Source organism: Capra hircus, chromosome 20, assembly GCF_001704415.2.
Source record: "Capra hircus breed San Clemente chromosome 20, ASM170441v1, whole genome shotgun sequence".
Lineage (NCBI taxonomy): Eukaryota > Metazoa > Chordata > Mammalia > Artiodactyla > Bovidae > Capra > Capra hircus.
In genome coordinates, this window is record NC_030827.1 from 53,620,492 (window position 1) to 53,640,079 (window position 19,588).

At 37.1% G+C, this 19,588-nt stretch overlaps 1 protein-coding gene across 3 annotated transcripts in view; it reads left to right on the forward strand.

Annotated features, from left to right (window-relative positions):
• CDH18 (cadherin 18) overlaps nt 1–19,588 on the forward strand; it is a 604,406-nt gene that overhangs the window by 321,285 nt on the left and 263,533 nt on the right. For all 3 annotated transcript variants that reach the window (XM_018065791.1, XM_018065792.1, XM_018065793.1), the window contains exon 4: nt 1,137–1,256. In XM_018065791.1, coding sequence (XP_017921280.1) covers nt 1,137–1,256 — 120 coding nt within the window. The remainder of the gene's footprint in view (nt 1–1,136; nt 1,257–19,588) is intronic.

Below are 19,588 nucleotides of genomic sequence, written 5' to 3' on the forward strand. Positions count from 1 at the left end.
GTATATAACAGTCCTTTTCTTCTGAGTGTGCATAATTACTAGTTATATTTTTACTTAGCATCTCAATGTAAAAATTCTGTTTAGAGGCCAAAATCGTGGCATTTTACTAAAAGTCTATATATACAGTTATCCCTTAGTATCTGAAGGGAAATGGTTCCAGCATTGCCATGAACACGTGTAGATGCTCAGGTCCTTTAGTTGGCCCTCAATATCCATATCCATGGTCCCATATCCAGAAATTCAACCACTGGAGATCAGAACATAGAACATGACCAGCAGTTGGTTACATTTATGGATGTGGAACCAAATGTTGTTGTTGTTGTCTGTCAGTCATGTCCCACTCTTTGCAACTCCATGGACCAAAGCACTCCAGGCTTCCCTGTCCTTCACTGTCTCCTGGGGTTTGTTCAGACTTGTGTCCATTGAGTCGGTGATGCCATCCAACCATCTCATCCTTTCACCCCCTTCTCCTCCTGCTCTCAGTCATATATATGAGCAGTCATATATATGGAGGGCCAACTGTACATGTATGATCTGCTAATAGGGATTGTCAGATGAACTTGGCATTTCGTATTAACTAGTTCTGTACTTTCAGAGGATCTATTTCTAGGATCCTTTGAAGGTACAGAACTAGTTTTGCTTAAAGTCGTGTCTAAATTTCAACATGGAAGTAAAACTTTGTAGTTAAGCAGATATTAAACTCTTTATAGATGTGTTAGATCTAAATCATTGACTGAATTATTAACATTGAAAATTATCAGTAACCCCTGCATTGTTCAAGACTCAACTGTACACCCTCAAAATACTTTTCATTTTACCCCCTCCCCTGCCAGTTAACACTAGTTTGATTCTTGAGAATTGACCCAACCCACTCTGATTACATGAAGGTTAAAACAGACCCTTCATAATGGTATCATCACATAAAAAATTATATTAAAATACCTGAAATCCAATGTTCCATCCTGGACTCTCATTTAGGATAATTGGTTGCACAGAAAGAAACCAAGTACCAGGTTTGAAGGATGATCTAAGAAATATAGGAAATTATCACTTTCCGCAGATATTTCAGCATAAACGTTTTTTTTCTGGGTACAAATTAATCATGTGCTTAATCATTTGTTTTCCTGAATGCACAGGTACCTCTGTTCTACAGGTGACAGCCACTGATGCAGATGACCCTACCTATGGAAACAGTGCTCGGGTGGTTTACAGTATTCTCCAGGGACAGCCCTACTTCTCCGTAGACCCTAAAACAGGTTAGTACTTTTATGGATAATTGATGTACAGATGCATACTACAAAAAAAAAGAGAGCAGTATCTTCATGTCTGTGTGGTCTTCTGCATTAGACATTGTTATTTTAGAACTTTAAAAATGCCCTCAGTTTCTCCAGGACAGTTTGATTAAATAATTGAAGATAAATTAACTGTCCTCCTTAATACCTGATTATCCATCATTTATACCCATACCAGTAAAAACTTTTCATTTTTGAATCTTTCTGTGACATTTAGATAAATGCTATTTAAAACAGAGATTACGTAACACTTCAGTCTTAAAGTAATATGTTATGTAAATGAAATTAACTGAGAATAAGGCCAAAGACATATAAGCATTTGTTAAAAATTATATGAATTCTGCTCTATTTCTTCTCTTTTTTTGTAGCCAAAATAGTCATATCATACTATATTATGTGATGCCAAAATGGTAATGAAGGATACTCAATAATTCAGTGTAGGGCTATGTTCTAGCAGCATAATCTATAAACCACAGAAAACTCATGGTCTTATCAGTAAAGAGTTTGTGAATAGAAATTTGGCTAAAGATAAATATAAACCCATTTTTAAAAGTAGCCAAATGTTCAGTATGAAATGGTTCAAGTTTAATAAACAGTTTCAAGAATATACATAATCAGGAGATATAGATGGACCAGAGAAAGGTCTAAGATGTTCCAGCAGCTTCCTGGATCCTTTCTGGTAATGTGAGATCCATTCTGAATCTAGTGAACATGTGGGATCTTTAAGTAAAGGTAACCACCAGATAACTAATGCAGGGGTAATATTTGGTCAAATATCTCCTTATCATCTTACAGTTACATAGCATACAATGCATTTTTCAGGGAACACTGTTCAGTAAGTGCCCATTACAGTTTATTAACCATTGTCTCAGACAGTGAGGTACATTCACTGATGAGATGCTATGGACAAGCTTACTGCAATAGCTAACGCCACTAGATTGCTAGGAGGATTGTCATTGACACGTTTACAGGAAGGTGCCTTCTTTCTCTCCCTGGTGTGCTCCAATACAAAGTACACTGGGCAGGAGGAGACCTCAGACACACAGTCTTAACCCTTGAAATTCCCATAACTTAAGAAGAAAACAGTGAGAAGGTGTAAAGATGCAGATATGTAAATGAAGAATTGCACATATATACCTGCGTATATATCCACATATTATATGCATTATAATTATAAAATAAATGAGATCAATAAAACTTAGGATATAATAAAAATAAATAATATAATCTGACCTAGAGTGAGCATGCAAGCTCTTATGTCAATAGTACCAAGGTATTACTACATATTTAGAAATAAAAATGTTTATCAGCCTAGTAATCAAAATTCTGGGTCATAATTTATGAGATATATTTGAAGTGTAACACTGTGTAATTAAAAGGGTACAGCATGTTGACTTAATGCATGCCTGTATTGTAATATGATTGACATGTAGTGATAAACATTCTTAAGCCAACTCATTATTTGACAATAGTGTTTCTCATTTTGTGGTAATTTCCCAATAACCATGATTGTTTTACATATAAAAGATGTGTATTTCTCACTTTAAATATGCATCTTTTTGGAGGAAAGAATCGAGGAGACTAAGTTCCAGTTACCTCGTCTGAGGCTTACACACACACAGACACACATGTATGCATGCACATACCTGCACACATGCAATTTATTCCATTAACTGTCCTTTTAGAGAGCCGAATGTTTATTTATATATACATGTTATATTTACTTAATAGAATATTGCTAGGCTATAGACATCTTATATGGGTTTTAAAACTTACCACACACTTGAACTTCTTTAAAACCAAATAATAATTCTGTGTGCTTGTGTATCTCTGAATATCTGTCTGAATGTCTGCATGTGTTGGTGTGAGTATATGCAGGTATGTATATGGGTGTGTGTGTGTGTGTGTGTGTGTGTGTGTGTATGTGTGCGTGTTTACTTTGGACAAAGAAAGCAGGCCAATGTGGATGAAAGGTGACCAGTGTTGAACTCTTCTGTTGCTTGTTTTTTAGTGAAGCAAATATATCAAACAAAAAATTCAAATAAAAATTGCATTTGGTTGTACATATTTATTATGGATTAATTAAGTCCTTCAGGAAACAAAAATGATTATCTGAGATATAAATAGGCTGCTATTAAGGTTCTGCTCTATTGAAATGATCCTTGCTCTTATAATGTTTGCTCTTTTATTTAAGCAAAATGATTTATTGAATGAAATTTATGCCTCCATATTGATATGTTTTAATTTCAATATTGTATTGGCTGAAACCTCAGGGAAGTCTATGGATATGTTTTCTGCTATCAAGATTGTTTAAATATGCAAATCTCTTAGACTGTGATGCTAAGAGGGATTATAAAACAAAATGCTGAGTGTTCTCTTCAAAGCTAAGAAGTTTTTGGTAATTTAAGCTTAAGAGATCTATTATAATGCAATTAAACATCCTCAGAACTAATGAATTTAGTGGAAATTGTGCCTTAAATAACTGGAATAAAACACATACAAACATCCTTAAAGGTAAGGAATCAGTTGTTATAAATGAGATATTATATAAGAAAATTAGATGAGTAGTTACTTTAAAATGTACAGTTTAATAGTAATACTTTAATTCTATCCTTTCATTTGGCATGACTATAACATTTCCAGTTAGTCCATTCAAAGAAGAATAATTATAGTGCAGCTGAACTTTTGTATTCAAATAGAGTTGTGAGTGCTTATTGTTAAGATCAGGACTTTGGATTGCCTTATTTCCATTGTGTTAAAAGGTATATTGGATTCCCTGGTGACTCAGCTGGTAAGGAATTTGCCTGCAATGCGGAAGACCTGAGTTCAGTCCCTGGGTTGGGAAGATTCCCTGGAGAAGGGAAAGGCTTACCCATACCGGTATTCTGGCTTGGAGAATTCCTTGGACTATGTAGTCCATGGAGTCACAAAGAGTTGGCCACGACTGAGCAACTTTCACTTCATCTTGTACTATGACATTTCTAGTTAGTCCTTTCAATGAAGACTAATTATAATGCAGCAGAACTTTTGTGTTCAAATAGAGCTGTGAGTGCTTATGGTTAAGATTCGTGGCTCTTGAATTATTATACTATAGATAATTTGTTTAATAAGGTATGCATTGTTTCCTACTGAATCTCGTTAATCAATATGATGAAACATAAATCCTGTGAATAATTTATTGCTTCAAATAAGTTTTGTTTTTGTTATTTCATAATGGTTGCTTAATGTGGAACAACAATAGGAGAATACTTGTTAATGACTGATTAAATATTAACTACAAGAGAAGAGTGAAAAAGTTGGCTTAAAGCTCAACATGCAGAAAACTAAGATCATGGCATCTGGTCCCATCACTTCATGGGAAATAGATGGGGAAACAGGTGAAACAGTGTCAGACTTTATTTTTTGGGGCTCCAAAATCACTGCTAATGGTGACTGCAGCCATGAAGTTAAAAGATGCTTACTCCTTGAAAGAAAAGTTATGACCAACCTAGATAGCATATTGAAAAGCAGAGACATTACTTTGCCAGCAAAGGTCTACCTAGTCAAGGCTATGGTTTTTCCAATGGTTATGTATGGATGTGGGTGTTGGACTGTGAAGAAAGCTGAATACCAAAGAATTGATGCTTTTGAACTGTGGTGTTGGAGAAGACTCTTGAGAGTCCCTTGGACTGCAAGGAGATCCAACCAGTCTATTCTGAAGGAGATCAGCCCTGGGATTTCTTTGGAAGGAATGATGCTAAAGCTGAAACTCCAGTACTTTGGCCACCTCATGCGAAGGGTTGCCTCACTGGAAAAGACTCTGATGCTGGGAGGGATTGGGGGCAGGAGGAGAAGGGGATGACAGAGGATGAGATGGCTAGATGGCATCACTGACTCAATGGACATGAGTTTGAGTGAACTGCGGGAGTTGGTGATGGACAGGGAGGCCTGGCATGCTGCGATTCATGGGGTCGCAAAGAGTCAGACACGACTGAGCGACTGAACTGAACTGAACTGAACTGTTTGAAAGATCAGAAAACTGAAAAATTAACGGAGATGACAATGAATTGTAAAAAAACATATAATATTTCTGGCCACATATATGTAGAAATTGTGTTAATGTAGGGTTTATGAAGATGTAGTTGGTTTTTCATTGTGGAGTCAAGTCTGACTCTTTGCCACCGCATGGACTGTAGCCTGCTAGGCTCTTCTGTCCATGAGATTTCCCAGGCAACAATACTGGAGTGGGTGGCCATTTCCTTCTCCAAGGGATCTTCCCAACCCAGGTATTGAACTCATGTCTCCTGCATTCCAGGAGGATTCTTTATTGATGAGCTACCAGAGAAGCCCCATTTATGAGGATGATGGTGGTAGTATAGCCACTAAGTCGTGTCAGACTCTTGCAACTCCACGGAATGTAGCCTACCAGGATCCTTTGTCTGTGGGATTCTCCAGGCAAGAATACTGGAGTGGGTTGCCATTTCCTTCTCCAGGGGATTTTCCCAACCCAGGAACTGAACCCAGGTCTCCTGCACTGCAGGCAGATTCTTTAATGACTGACCTACAAGGGAAGCATTCTACTTAAACATTTTCATTTAATTCAGCAAAGAAAACTTTTAGAGTTATTACATGAGGAATTGTTTTAATGCTTATGAAAACTACTAACCCTAAACAGTATTATGAAGAAGGCAGCTGAGTAAGACAACCATATTAAGTGCTCAGAGAACTAAAGTCAACAAAGAATGCTTGTTTATTCAGTTCAGTTCAGTTCAGTTCAGTCGTTCAGTTGTAGCCCCATGGACTGCGGCATGCCAGGCCTCCCTGTCCATCGCCAACTCCTGGAGTTTGCTCAAATTCATGTCCATTGAGTCAGTGATGCCATCCAACCATCTCATTCTCTGTTGTCCCCTTTTCCTTCTGCCTTCATTTTTTCCCAGAATCAGCTTCTTTTCAAATGAGTCAGTTCTTCACACCAGGTGGCCAAAGTATTGGAGTTTCAGCTTCAGCATCAGTGTTTCCAATGAATATTCAGGGCTGATTTCTTTTAGGATGGACTATTTGCATCTCCTTGCAGTCCAAGGGACTCTCAAGAGTCTTCTCCAACACCACAGTTCAAAGCCATCAGTTCTTCGGTGCTCAACACTCTTTATAGTCCGACTCTCACATCCACATGTGACTACTGGAAAAACCATAGCTTTGACTTGATGGGCCTTTGTTGGCAAAGTAATATCTCTGCTTTTTAACATGCTGTCTAGATTGGCCATAACTTTTCTTCTAAGCTGCAGTCACCATCTGCAGTGATTTTGGAGCCCCAGGAAAATATAAAGTCTGTCACTGTTTCCACCATTTCCTAGTCTACTTGCCATGAAGTGATGTGACCAGATGTCATGATCTTAGTTTTCTGAATGTTGAGTTTTAAGCCAACTTTTTCATTCTCCTCTTTCATTTTCATCAAGAGGCTTTTTAGCACTTCTTCACACTCTGCCATAAGGGTGGTGTTATCTGCATATCTGAAGTTATTGATATTTCTCCCAGCACTCTTGATTCCAGCTTGTGCTTCATCTAGCCTAGCATTTCTCATGGTGTACTTTGCATGTAATTTAAATAACCAGGGTGACAATATATAGCCTTGACATACTCCATCCCTATTTGGAACTAGTCTCTTGTTCTGTGTTTGGTTCTAACTGTTGCTTCCTGACCTGTATACAGATTTCTCAGGAGGCAGGTCAGGTGGTCTGGTATTCCCATCTCTTTAAGACTTTTCACATTTTTTTGTGATACACACAAAGACTTCAGCATAGACAATAAAGCAAAATTAGATGTTTTTTCTGGAACTCTCTTGCTTTTTCGATGATCCAGTAGATGTTGGTAATTTGATCTCTGGTTCCTCTGCCTTTCCTAATTCCAGCTTGAAATCCGGAAGTTCACAGTTCCACATACTGTTGAAGTTTGGCTTGGAGATTTTTGAGCATTACTTTATTAGCGTGTGAGATGAATGCCATCGTGTGGTAGTTTGAGCATTCTTTGGCATTGTCTTTCTTTGGGACTGGAATGAAAACTGACCTTTTCCAGTCCTGTGGCCATTGGTGAGTTTTCCAAATTTTTGGTGTATTGAGTGCAGCACTTTCACAGCATCATCTTTTAGGATTTGAAAAAGCTCAACTTGAATTCGATCACCTCCACTAGCTTTGTTCTTAGTGATGCTTCCTAAGGCCCAACTTGACTTCACATTCCAGGATGTCTGGCTCTAGGTGAATGATCACACCATAGTGATTATTTGAGTCATGAGGATTTTTTTTTTTTTGGTATAATTCTTCTGTGTATTCTTGCCACCTCTTAATATCTTCTGCTTCTGTTAGGTCCATACCATTTCTGTCCTCTATTGTGTCCATCTTTGCATGAAACATTCCCTTGGTATCTCTCATTTTCTTTATAGATATCTAGACTTTCCAATTCTATTGTTTTCCTCTGTTTCTTTGCATTGGTCACTGAGGAAGGCTTTCTTATCACTCCTCACTATTCTTTGGAACTCTGCATTCAAATGGGTATATCTTTCCTTTTCTCCTTTGCCTTTCATTTATCTTCTATTCACATCTGTTTACAAGACCTCCTCAGACAACTGTTTTGCCTTTTTGCATTTCTTTTCCTTAGAGATGATCTTGATCCCTTCCTCCTTAACAGTGTCAGGAACCTCCTTCCACAGTTTTTCAGGCACTCTATCAGATCTAATTGAATCTATTTTTCACTTCCACTGTATAATTGTAAGAGATTTGATTTAGGTCATACGTGAATGGTCTAGTGGTTTTCCCTGCTTTTTTCCATTTAAGTCTGAATTTGGCAATAAGGAGTTCACGGTCTGTGCGACAGTACCAGCTCCTGGTCTGACTGTGACTGTGATTTGTTTAATGACACAACTCAAATATCACTCCTATTCAAGTTAATATAGTGCCAACTACATTAAAAATAAATCAATATGTTTAAAGTTTCTTCACATCTTTACAAAGTATGAAATTTATGTCAGGTGGTCGTAGCAGAAGCTTAATAATTGAGTTGCTGCAAAAAGATTAGTTCCCTTGACTTAGGTCAAAGACAGAACCAAGAATCTATCATGTCTCTTTCTGGGCTCTTAGAATGAAGGATTCACAAAGGGTAGTTATGAGGTTTTTAATTGAGGATGCACATCTCTAAATAGTCATAGTATTAGTAGCCACTTGATTTTTTTCCACTAGCTGTTTCATAGTCAACAACTTATAAATTATTTCTTGCTTTTTTTAAAGCTGGTACATATCTATTAAATTATGTCTGTGCCTGTTCACAGAGAAATGTGTTGAATCTTCCTTATGGTCAATTTAGGAAACATGAAAACCTGGATTAAAATCGGATATCAGGGAAAACAGGGATATGTAGTTTACAAAATCCAATTTAAGTCTTATCCACAGTTGCTCACAGTGCTAGCAATGGTGACTACCAGCTCTTTTGACTATTAACATGAACCATAAATCAATGATTATCAATGATGGAGTCTGCATAAATGGTACTTACAGTGGTTTTTCACCACACTCCTAAAATAAAGACTATTGAGACAGGTATGCTGTATAATATAGATCAGTTATACTTTAAATTGTGAATCATTTTCATATAACATTTATGAATTTTTTCTTATTATAATGAATATTTAATTAGAAAATATAGTTACTTTAAACATCACTGTTGATAAATGCTACTTCTAAATTTTTAGGTACATACAGTAGAAAGGCTAGAAAGACTACCTTTTAGTTATATACACAGAACATACTAGATTTTTTCAACACTTCTAGCTCATTTTTGTACTTGAACATTTTTGTGACATGATGTTAAAAAAGGACAGAATTGGGTTGCAAATCTCTTGTCAGTCAAACCTTTCAGAATTAATGACATCCATTCCACAGGGAACAAAGCAAGTTGACATCAAATAAAATGTACTACTACACCTAGAGATGGCTATTGGTTCTGAAGGCACACATAATATCATTATTTATTTTAAAAAGACACTATTGTAAATTTAATAAAGAAAAAGGGACATCCTGGCTTTCCAGTAGTAAAGCCTCTGTGGTTCCAATGCAAGGAATGCAGGTTTGATCCCTGGTCAGATAACTGAGATCCCTCATGCCATACAGTGTGCTCAAAAAAAAAAAAAAAAAAAGACATGAAAAAAAAAAAAAAAGATGTAATTGACCTTCCTATGAAAAAAATAAATAGTTATCTTATAATTTAGTTTATATAGAGAAGTAACACATATTTATTTGTTTTCCAAAATATCAAAGTTTATTCCCAAATTGCTTGGAGATACTTCCTGGTCAAATCCTAGGATGTACTTAGAATCATAGTAAATTGATCAGTCTACTTAAATTTTATGCTCCCATTTTCTTGTATCTATATACCGATAATGATAATGCCTGTTCCAGCTAGGAAAGTAATGCAATGGTCTCAGTTAATCCAGACACTGGAAAAGCATCATTACTCAGTAAAGTTCTCTCATTTTGCTCTCTTTAATATTGAGGAGAATTTCCAAAATTACTATATAGCTCACTGTAATGAATTTGAGTCTTATCTAAAACAGGAAAAAAAAAATTTCATGTGGAATATTTTTTTTACTCCAAATAACTAGACAAAATTGTAAAAAGCAAGTGTTCCACTATTAAATTTTATGTCTTTAATTTTTTTTCCCAAATTTCAAGGAAAGTTATTTCTATGAATATTATTAATAGAAGAAATATACTTTTAGAAAATGTGGAATGGTAATTTAAAGAGAAATGAGTTAGACAAAATAACTAGTCATTTAGCTATGCAAAGAATTAGAGGAAAACAACAGAAGGGGAAAGACTTCTCAGAAGGGGAAAGAAATCTCTTCAAGAAAATTGGAAATATCAAAGGAAAGTTTCATCCAAAGATCTGCACAGTAAAGGACAGAAATGATAAAGACCTAATAGTAGAAGAAAGGCTCAAGATGAGATGGAAAGAGCACACAAAAGATGGAAAGAATAAGTACAAAAAAGATATTAATGACCCAAATAATCAGGATTGTGTGGTTAGTCACCCAGAGCTAGACATTCTGGAGTGTGAAGTCAGATGGGCCTTAGGAAGAACTGCTGCCAAAAAAGCCTGTGGAGGCGATGGGATTCCAGCAGAGCTATTCAAATTCTCAAAAGATGATACTATCAAAGTGTTGCACTCAATATGACAGCAAATTTGGAAGACCCAGCAGTGGCCACAGGACTGGAAAATGTCAATCTTCATCTCAATTCCCAAGAAGGGCATTATTAAAAATATTCAAACCATCAGACAGTTGCATTCATCTCCCATGCTAGTAGCGTTATGCTCAAGATCCAGTATGCTAGGCTTCAGAATTATGTGAACCAAGAACTTTCAGATGTTCAAGCTGGGTTTAGAAAAGGCAGAGGAATCAAAGATCAAATTGCCAGCATTTGGTGGATCATAGAGAAAACAAGGGAATTCCAAAAAAAAGAAAAATTCTACCTCTGTTTCATTAACTGTGCTAAAGCCTTTGACTGTGAGTGGGTCATAACAAACTGTGGAAAACTCTTAAGGAGATGGGAGTACCAGACTATCTTACCTGTCTTCTGAGAAACCAGTATGCCTGTTTATTGTCACCCTGTTTATTTAACTTATATGCAGAGCACATAATGGGAAATACCAGGCTGGATGAGTTATAAGTTGGAATCAAAATTGCCAGGAAAATATCAACAACCTCAGATATGCAGATGATGCCACAGAAATTGGGGAGAAACTAAAGAACATCTTGATGAGGTTGAAGGAGGAGAATGAAAGAAACCACCTTAAAACTAAATATATTTTTTTAAAAAGTAAGATCATGGGATCTGGTCCCATTACTTCATGGCAAATAGAATGGGAAATGGTGGAAACAGTGACAAATTTCCTCTTATTGGGCCCTACAATCACTGCAGATGGTGACTGCAGCCTTGAAATTAGAAGATGAGTGCTTCTTGGCAGGAAGGCTATGACAAACCTAGACAGTGTGTTAAAAAACAAAGACATCACTTTGCCGACAAAGGTCTGTATAGTCAAGGCCCTGGTCTTTTCAGTAGTCATGCACGGTTGTGAGAGATGGACCATAAAGAAGGCAGAGCGCTGAAGAATTGATGCTTTCCAATTGTGGTGCTGGAGAAGACTCTTGAGATTCCTTTGGACACCACGGAGATCAAACCAGTCAATCTTAAAGGAAATCAACCCTGAATATTCGTTAGAAGGACTGATGATGAAGCTGAATCTCCAGTACTCTGGCTACCTATTGTGAAGAGCTGACACACTGAGAAAGATAATGATGCTGGGAAAGATTGAAGCCAGAAGGAGAAGGGGATGATAGAGGTTGAGATGGTTGGATGATATCACGGATGCAATGGACAGGAACTTGGGCAAACTCCAGGAGATTGTGAGGGATGGGGAAGACTAGTGTGCTGCAGTCCATGAGGTCATGAAGAGTCAATCATGACTGGGCGACTGAACAACAATTTAGAGAGGAATAAGCTAGACAAAATAACTAGTTTTTAACTTTAGATATGACTGTCCCAACTCAGAATACTGTCTCTAGTTGAGGCAAAGTGGCATGCTTTCTGTGAAATAATTATCACTAACACATAGGTCTTAACCAACAATAGCTTGATTCTCAGAAATGGCCTTTTCTTAACTTCTTATAGCAGAAATCAATCAACTATTTAAAAAAAAGCACTTAGTGGAGTGCCTCAATAATTTTCCTAGAATGTAACTGTAAACAAGATTTATAACATTCTTCAGTCTGTATGATGTAATTAAATACAACAATCTTCATCCTATTTAATCTCAATACTTAACTTCAAATTTATGTCACTTCACAAATGAACAAATAAAATGTTTGTAGGAAGGTGTTATGTATGCTTGGATAAAAGATGTAAAGCCTCATAAATATTTTGTGTGCACAGACTAGGTTGCTTCAGTCTTGTCTGCCTCTTTGTGACCCTATGGACTGTAGGCTGCCAGGCCCCTATGTATGTGGGATTCTCCAGGAAAGAATATTGAAATGGGTTGCTATGCCCTCCTCCAGGGGATCTTCCCGACTCAAGGAATGAACCACATCACTTACGTCTCCTGCATTTACAGGCAGGTTTTTTACCCTAGTGCCACATGGGGAGAAGGCAATGGCACCCCACTCCAGTACTCTTGCCTGGAAAATCTCATGGATGGAGGAGCCTGGTAGGCTGCAGTCCATGGGGTCGCTAAGAGTCAGGCACGACTGAGCGAATTCACCTTCACTTTTCACTTTCATGTATTGGAGAAGGAAATGGCAGCCCACTCCAGTATTCTTGCCTGGAGAATCCCAGGGACAGAGGAGCCTAGTGGGCTGCCGTCTATGGGGTCGCACAGAGTCAGACACGACTGAAGCAACTTAGCAGCAGCAGCAGCAGTGCCACATGGGAAGCCCCATTTTTCATAATTCTATAAGAAACCTACTTGAATATAGTTTTTTCCCAATGAAATATTCTATATTTGTTAATAACTAGGAAGTTAAAATATTTAAATTATGCTTCACAATATCTACAGAACATAGACTATTCTGCAATATAATATGTTTTATCAATTTTTTTTCCTTTGTAACATCCCTCAGTCATATAATAATGATAATAAGCATGTACAAATTATTCTAGATATATTTTCAAATCATTTTGCGATGATTGAGTACATAATGACCCAAAATATTATTTGGTAATCCCAATGCTAGAAAATATGCTTCTCTTAGAGAAAAATATTATATACTCATTCAAAACTGTGCCATATTATCAAATTACTGAAAGACATATTGTCCTACTTTGTCTTCTATAGGGAAGAATTCTAAATATTTCCTGAATTTCAAAAGATTCTATGGTATTTAACGAAACATGAAGGCCAGTTATATAGCATTTAAGAAATAATTAATGCACTATGGTAGACACAAGTGGTTGTCTACTCCATATTAATTTCTTATTTTGCTGATCCTATCAGAATCCTGATTTTCTCAGTATAGCAATGTAACTCAGTTAAAAAGTTACATCTCTCAGCCTGTCTTCAGCTTCTGTGACCCAGTTCTAGTCAGTGAGATAAAAAGAAAAGACCACCAGGAGGTACTAGGAAGGTTTTGATATCTCTATACATGTGCCAGGGGTTCCTCTTTCAGTCTTTCAATATTCTAGATTTAAGCACATATCTAATTGTTGGCAGTACAGTAGCTATTTTGTGATCACACAACAAGTACACAAGGTGAAAATCACACACAAAAGATTGCTGAGCAATAGGCTGGCAGGGTAGTCACTCTGGTTAGGTTATTTTTATGTGCAGGCTGGTTCTGGTAGCTGGATCATTGTGAAATGTGCTTTGCAGGGTGATAAATCACCTTGACAGCACAATGCACTGCCCAGGGAGGTGTAGAGCAGGCTCCCCAAGATGACTTTTACTCCTCTCAATCCAAAATCCATGATCCACAGAAAGCATATTGTTCTCTGTATATGAGTAACCATTTTACAGTTTGAGGACCACTGCTAAACTGGAAAAGGAAATTTGTCATGCTGACTTAAATTAAATATCAAAAGTTATGCTAATTGTGGATATTTATGAGATCAGAGAATGGAACCAAAGGTAGTTTTCTACTCCATTGGGAATGCATATTTGAAAAAAAAAATTACTATCATCTTGAAGTTGCCAAGTATTTTAAAGACACTATCAATTCAGTTTAGTTCAGTCAGTCAATCATGTCCAACTCTTTGCAACCCCATGAACTGCAGCACATCAGGCCTCCCTGTCCATCACCAACTCCCGGAGTCCACCCAAACCCATATCCATTGATTCAGTGATGCCATCCAACCATCTCATCCTCTGTCATCCCCTTCTCCTCCTGCCCCCAATCTTTCCCAGCATCAGGGTCTTTTCCAATGAGTCAGCTGTTCGCATCAGGTGGCCAAAGCATTGGAGTTTCAGCTTCAAAATCAGTCCTACCAATGAACACCCAGGACTGATCTCCTTTAGGATGGACTGGCTGGATCTCCTTGCAGTCCAAGGGACTCTCAAGAGTCTTCTCCAACACCACAGTTCAAAAGCATCAATTCTTCGGTGCTTAACTTTCTTTATAGTCCAATTCTCACATCCATACATGACCACTGGAAAAACCATGGCCTTGATTAGATGGACCTTTGCTGGCAAAGTAATGTCTCTGCTTTTTAATATGCTGTCTAGGTTGGTCATAACTTTCCTTCCAAGGAGTAAGTGACTTTTAATTTCATGGCTGCAGTCACCATCTGCAGTGATTTTGGAGCCCCCCAAAATACAGTCTGACACTGTTTCCACTGTTTCCTGATCTATTTCCCATGAAGTAATGGGACTGGATGCCATGATCTTCATTTTCTGAATGTTGAGCTTTAAGCCAACTTTTTCACTCTCCCCTTTCACTTTTATCAAGAGGCTCTTTAGTTCTTTACTTTCTGCCATAAGGGTGGTGTCATCTGCATATCTGAGGTTATTGATGTTTCTCCCAGCAATCTTGATTCTAGCTTGTGCTTCTTCCAGCCCAGCATTTCTCATGATGTACTCTGCATTTAAGTTTTTTAAATAAGCAGGGTGACAATATACAGCCTTGACGTACTCCTTTTCCTGTTTGGAGCCAGTCTGTTGTTCCACGTCCAGTTCTAACTGTTGTTTCCTAACTTGCATGCAGGTTTCTCAAGAGGAAGGTCTAATAACTCTCCTTCTCAGTAGCAACGATGTCATCATGTCCTATTGACATGAATAAAATGAATAATATCTGTTCAGATGAATTGCTTTGTGTATAGTTCTCTTGAAAAAAGTCATAGATTAGTGTTCTGTGTTAGTAAGTTAAACTGTTTGTTGTAGCCTTAGATGGATCTATATAATTGAACTGACTTAAATTGAACACTTAAGTAAATTTCATGGTATGTAAATTAAACTTAAATAAAGCTAAACAAGCAGACAAAGAAATGAAACAAATTGAATATGCTTTTACACAATTATTAACTTCTTGTAACAAAATTTACCAGCTATTACCAGGAAGGGGGAAAAATAATCTCATTGACTATAAAATGTAAATAATAGGAAATGATAGGAATCTGTGTTAGTTAATTATAGCATGTTTTATGCCAGTCCTTCCTGTTTAAAAAAAAAAATCACACAGGTTTATCTTCTTTTGTGCTTCACTCTGTGTATGCTGCTTCTCAATAGTGACTGTTGCAGAAAAGGTCAGAAATTAATATATTGGTATCTCGAGTCCTACTAGCTCCATGATAATTAATTTTTGAACATTGACTAGATGGTTGACAGAAAGTATGCCAGTTGTTTTGTTTAGACTGTGAACCTAAATAAGCATCATCTGTGGAGTACAATCACCAAGCAATTCAATTTTCATTCATATACTTGTATTTATTCTAAGAGACTATTTATTCCCCAGAAATATACTACCATTCCATTGACTCCCTTAAGATTTTCCCCTAATCAAATATCTTAGATATTTAAAATGAAATCTAGATTGCCTTAGGATAATATTATTTCTGTCATCTGTCTGTCTATCTATGTATCTGTCACCCATCAACCTCTGTATTTCAGCCAAGTATGATTTGTGCATTTTTGTTTTCAAGTTAGACAATTATTCCCTTAAGGCTAATCCTTCCAAGGCTGCTGCTGCTGCTGCTAAGTCGCTTCAGTCGTGTCTGACTTTGTGCGACCCCGTAGATGGCAGCCCACCAGGCTCCTCTGTCCATGGGATTCTCCAGGCAAGAGTACTGGAGTGGGGTGCCATTGCCTTCTCTGCCTTCCAAGGCAGACTCCTCCAATTCTGGTTGGTTCCCTGTACTATTTAGTCAGAATTAACTTCTTTGATCTTTACACTCCCTCTTTGTAGATCTCATAAAACATGAAAAATATAACTTCTGCTCACGTATTACTTTTCCTCTACTTTGAGAGCTCCTTTTTTATAAATCTAATAAATTTGAGATGTAAAACTGTGTAAGTTAAAGATATACATTGTGTCACTTTGATACATTTACCTATTGTAATATGATTGTAATACAGTGATATTTGTCACATTTCATAAATATGGTGCTATAGTATCTATATTCAGTATCCTGTGAATTGTATTCTCTAGGGCTTATTTATTTACTACTTGGTATAAGATTGTACTCTTAAAGATGATCACTCTTATCCCCTCCACTCCTCCATCCCCTGGTAACCACCCCTTTACTCCCTGTCTTTTACAAATTTCATGTTTTAAAATTTTACACATAAATGATATCATAACAGCTCTTTTATGTGTGGACATGACCATGTTTTTGTTTATCTCCAAACCAGATTCCACATAGTGCCTTATTCTTGGGAATATGTTTCTAATATCTTTACTGAGGAAATATATTATCTAACTTTAACTATAAATTAAGTTTATAAAAATTTGGTTAAAAAATGATCTATTTTTATTAGAAATTTGATTTTTGTGGTAATTATTGGACTTCCCTGATAGTTCAGTTGGTGAAGAATCTGTCTGCAATGCAGGAGACCTCAGTTCGATTCCTGGGTTATAGAAATCTGCTGGAGAGAGCATAGGCTACCCACTCCAGTATTCTTGGGCTTTCTTTGTGGCTCAGCTGGTAAAGAATCCGCCTGCAGTGCGGGAGTCCTGGGTTCAATCCCTGGGTTGGAAAGATCCTCTTGGAGAAGGGAAAGTCTACCCACTCCAGTATTCTGGCCTGGAAAATTCCATGGACTCATAATCCGTGGGGGTCACAAAGAGTTGGCCATGACTGAGCATCGTGTAATTTTGTAATAAAAAAAATTACAAATTTGATTTTTTGTAATTATTATTATTTTTATTATACTTTCTAACATATGCCCCATCTTTGGTCTTCTATAAACATCTTTTTATTATTATTTTTTCTCTTCCTGTCAGTCAGGTAACCTTCTAGTTTATGATCCTTTTCAAAGGAATGTCAGGAAATGAGTATGTAGCTGCTGTCAGAAAACTATTGTAACTGCTGTTAGAAGACCAAGTATTTGAGGGCATCACCATAAAAAAATCATTAGTGAGTTGCAAGATAACAGAGAAAATTATTCCTGAGAAATGAAAACACGTTTTACCTGTATATAGTTGAAAAGTGAATTCCTAAAATTGGAACTCCTTGATAATTTCCATTCCTCTTCTTTATGTCTTCCATAATGATTCCAGCAGGATTCCCAGGTGTCTCAGTGGTAAAGAATCCACCTGCCAATGCAGGAGCTGAAGGAGACACAGGTTCGATCCTTAGGTCGGGGAGATCCCCTGGAAGAGGAAATGGCAACTACTTTGGAATACTTGCTAGGAAAATCCTGTGGACAGAGGAAACTGGCTGGCTACAGTCCAGGAGGTTGCAAAGAGTCAGACACTGCTGAGCAACTATGCACAAAAATGCACAAATGATTTGCGTGTCGTGTGACAAGTACATGACAACACTGTATTTATAGAAATATGATTCGTGAAGTGTGGTTTCCAAAGTAACCCAAGTTTCTAGTGTAACTGTCATTGTATGTTATTACCACAATTTAACATAATTATTTTATTTTTCCAAAATGTTCTTCTCTTTCACTTATTGAATTTAGACAGGTTGAACATCTGGACCAGAAAAGAATAATTAAATTACCATCTTTAATATTCATTTTTCTCTGTTTTTTTCCTTTCTGTCATTTTCTTTTCCTTTGATCTTTTGTGCCTACTTCTTCCAACCTTTTCCAGTAAGCCTGTCTTTTAAATGTTAAATAAATGGCTAAAGCTGCCATTCCCTGTAGAGTGGAAAGAAAACTGCTGTCCCTGGTATTCTTCTGAAGTTTCAAATAGAAGCAGGGAAGAAGCCTCTTCTCTGATTTCTAGGTCCTAACTCCAGTTTTAATTCTTAGGGCTACTATCTTCAGTCTACTTCTACTAAAGAACAAAATCACCACTTCTTCATTACCCAAAATCTGCTAACATAGGATCCTGGAGGAATGAGAATTTTTTGAAGGTTGAGGAAGTGTGGGAGGTAATCATGACTCATGTAAAAAGACACCAACTTGAAACAGAAAAATAAATATTCCAAATTCTTCATTACTCTATCTCACTGGAAATTTCAACTACCATTTTGTTTCAAAGGAGCCCCATCTCCCTCACTCTTTGAACCATTTTTTGTTGTTGTTATTTGTTTCCATCTTCTCAATACCTTTGAATGTTCCACAGAAATGGGATTTTTTTATTATGCAGATAAATACAAATCTTTTTTTTTTTTTTTTTTTTTTTACACTTTTGTTCACCTGACACCTACAAGGAGGTTTACCACTTCTCTAAGTAACAGTACAGTGTGGATTGTTTTCTTCTAAGAGAAAATGCAAGTTGATCCCTGGGTTGGAAACATTCACTGATGAAGAGATTGGCTACCTACTCCAGTATTCTTGCTTGGGAAACCTAATGGACAGAGCAGCCTGGTGGGCTACAGTTCATGGAGTCACAGAGAGTTGAACAGAACAGCGTGCACGCAGACCACAGTCAGTCAGTCAGTTCAGTCACTCAGTCCTGTCTGAGTCGTTGTTACCCCATGGACTGCAGCACGCCAGGCTTCCTTGTCCATCACCAACTCCCAAAGCTTGCTCAAACTCACGTCCAGCAGGTCCGTGATGCTGTCCAGCCATCTCATCCTGTGTCGTCCCCTTCTCCTCCTGCCTTCAAACTTTCCCAGCATCAGCGTCTTTTCCATTGAGTCAGTTGTTCGCATCAGGTGGCCAAAGTATTGGAGTTTCAGCTTCAACATCAGTCCTTCCAAAGAATATTCAGTACTGATTTCCTTTAGGATAGACTGGTTAAATCTCCTTGCAGTCCAAGACACATACACACACATAAAAGAGAAAAGAGAAGACGGGAAATTTCTAAGAGAAGAAATTGTCCTTCTCTCACAGAGATATGTGTTAGCCTTCTTTTAAAACATATGCATTTCCCATTTTGTTAATGAAATATTTCACCAAATATGCATGACTTAGACCTTTTTATTATCTTAGCAACATTTCTCATCCTTTTCTGTATCTACTACCAGTTATTTTTATTTATAATAATTTACTCACTACAATCATTATTTGTCCTCTTTGTATTTCTTGATTCTTGCTTGTTTCTTTCTTTACTTTTTTATTTTTCCCCTCACTAGATTGCTCCACTTTAGTCAGTAAAATTTCACATGCTTTTCTTTAAAAAGGATTTTGTAAATTTTTCTTTCAATCTGATGTTAACTAAAGAGTTTCAC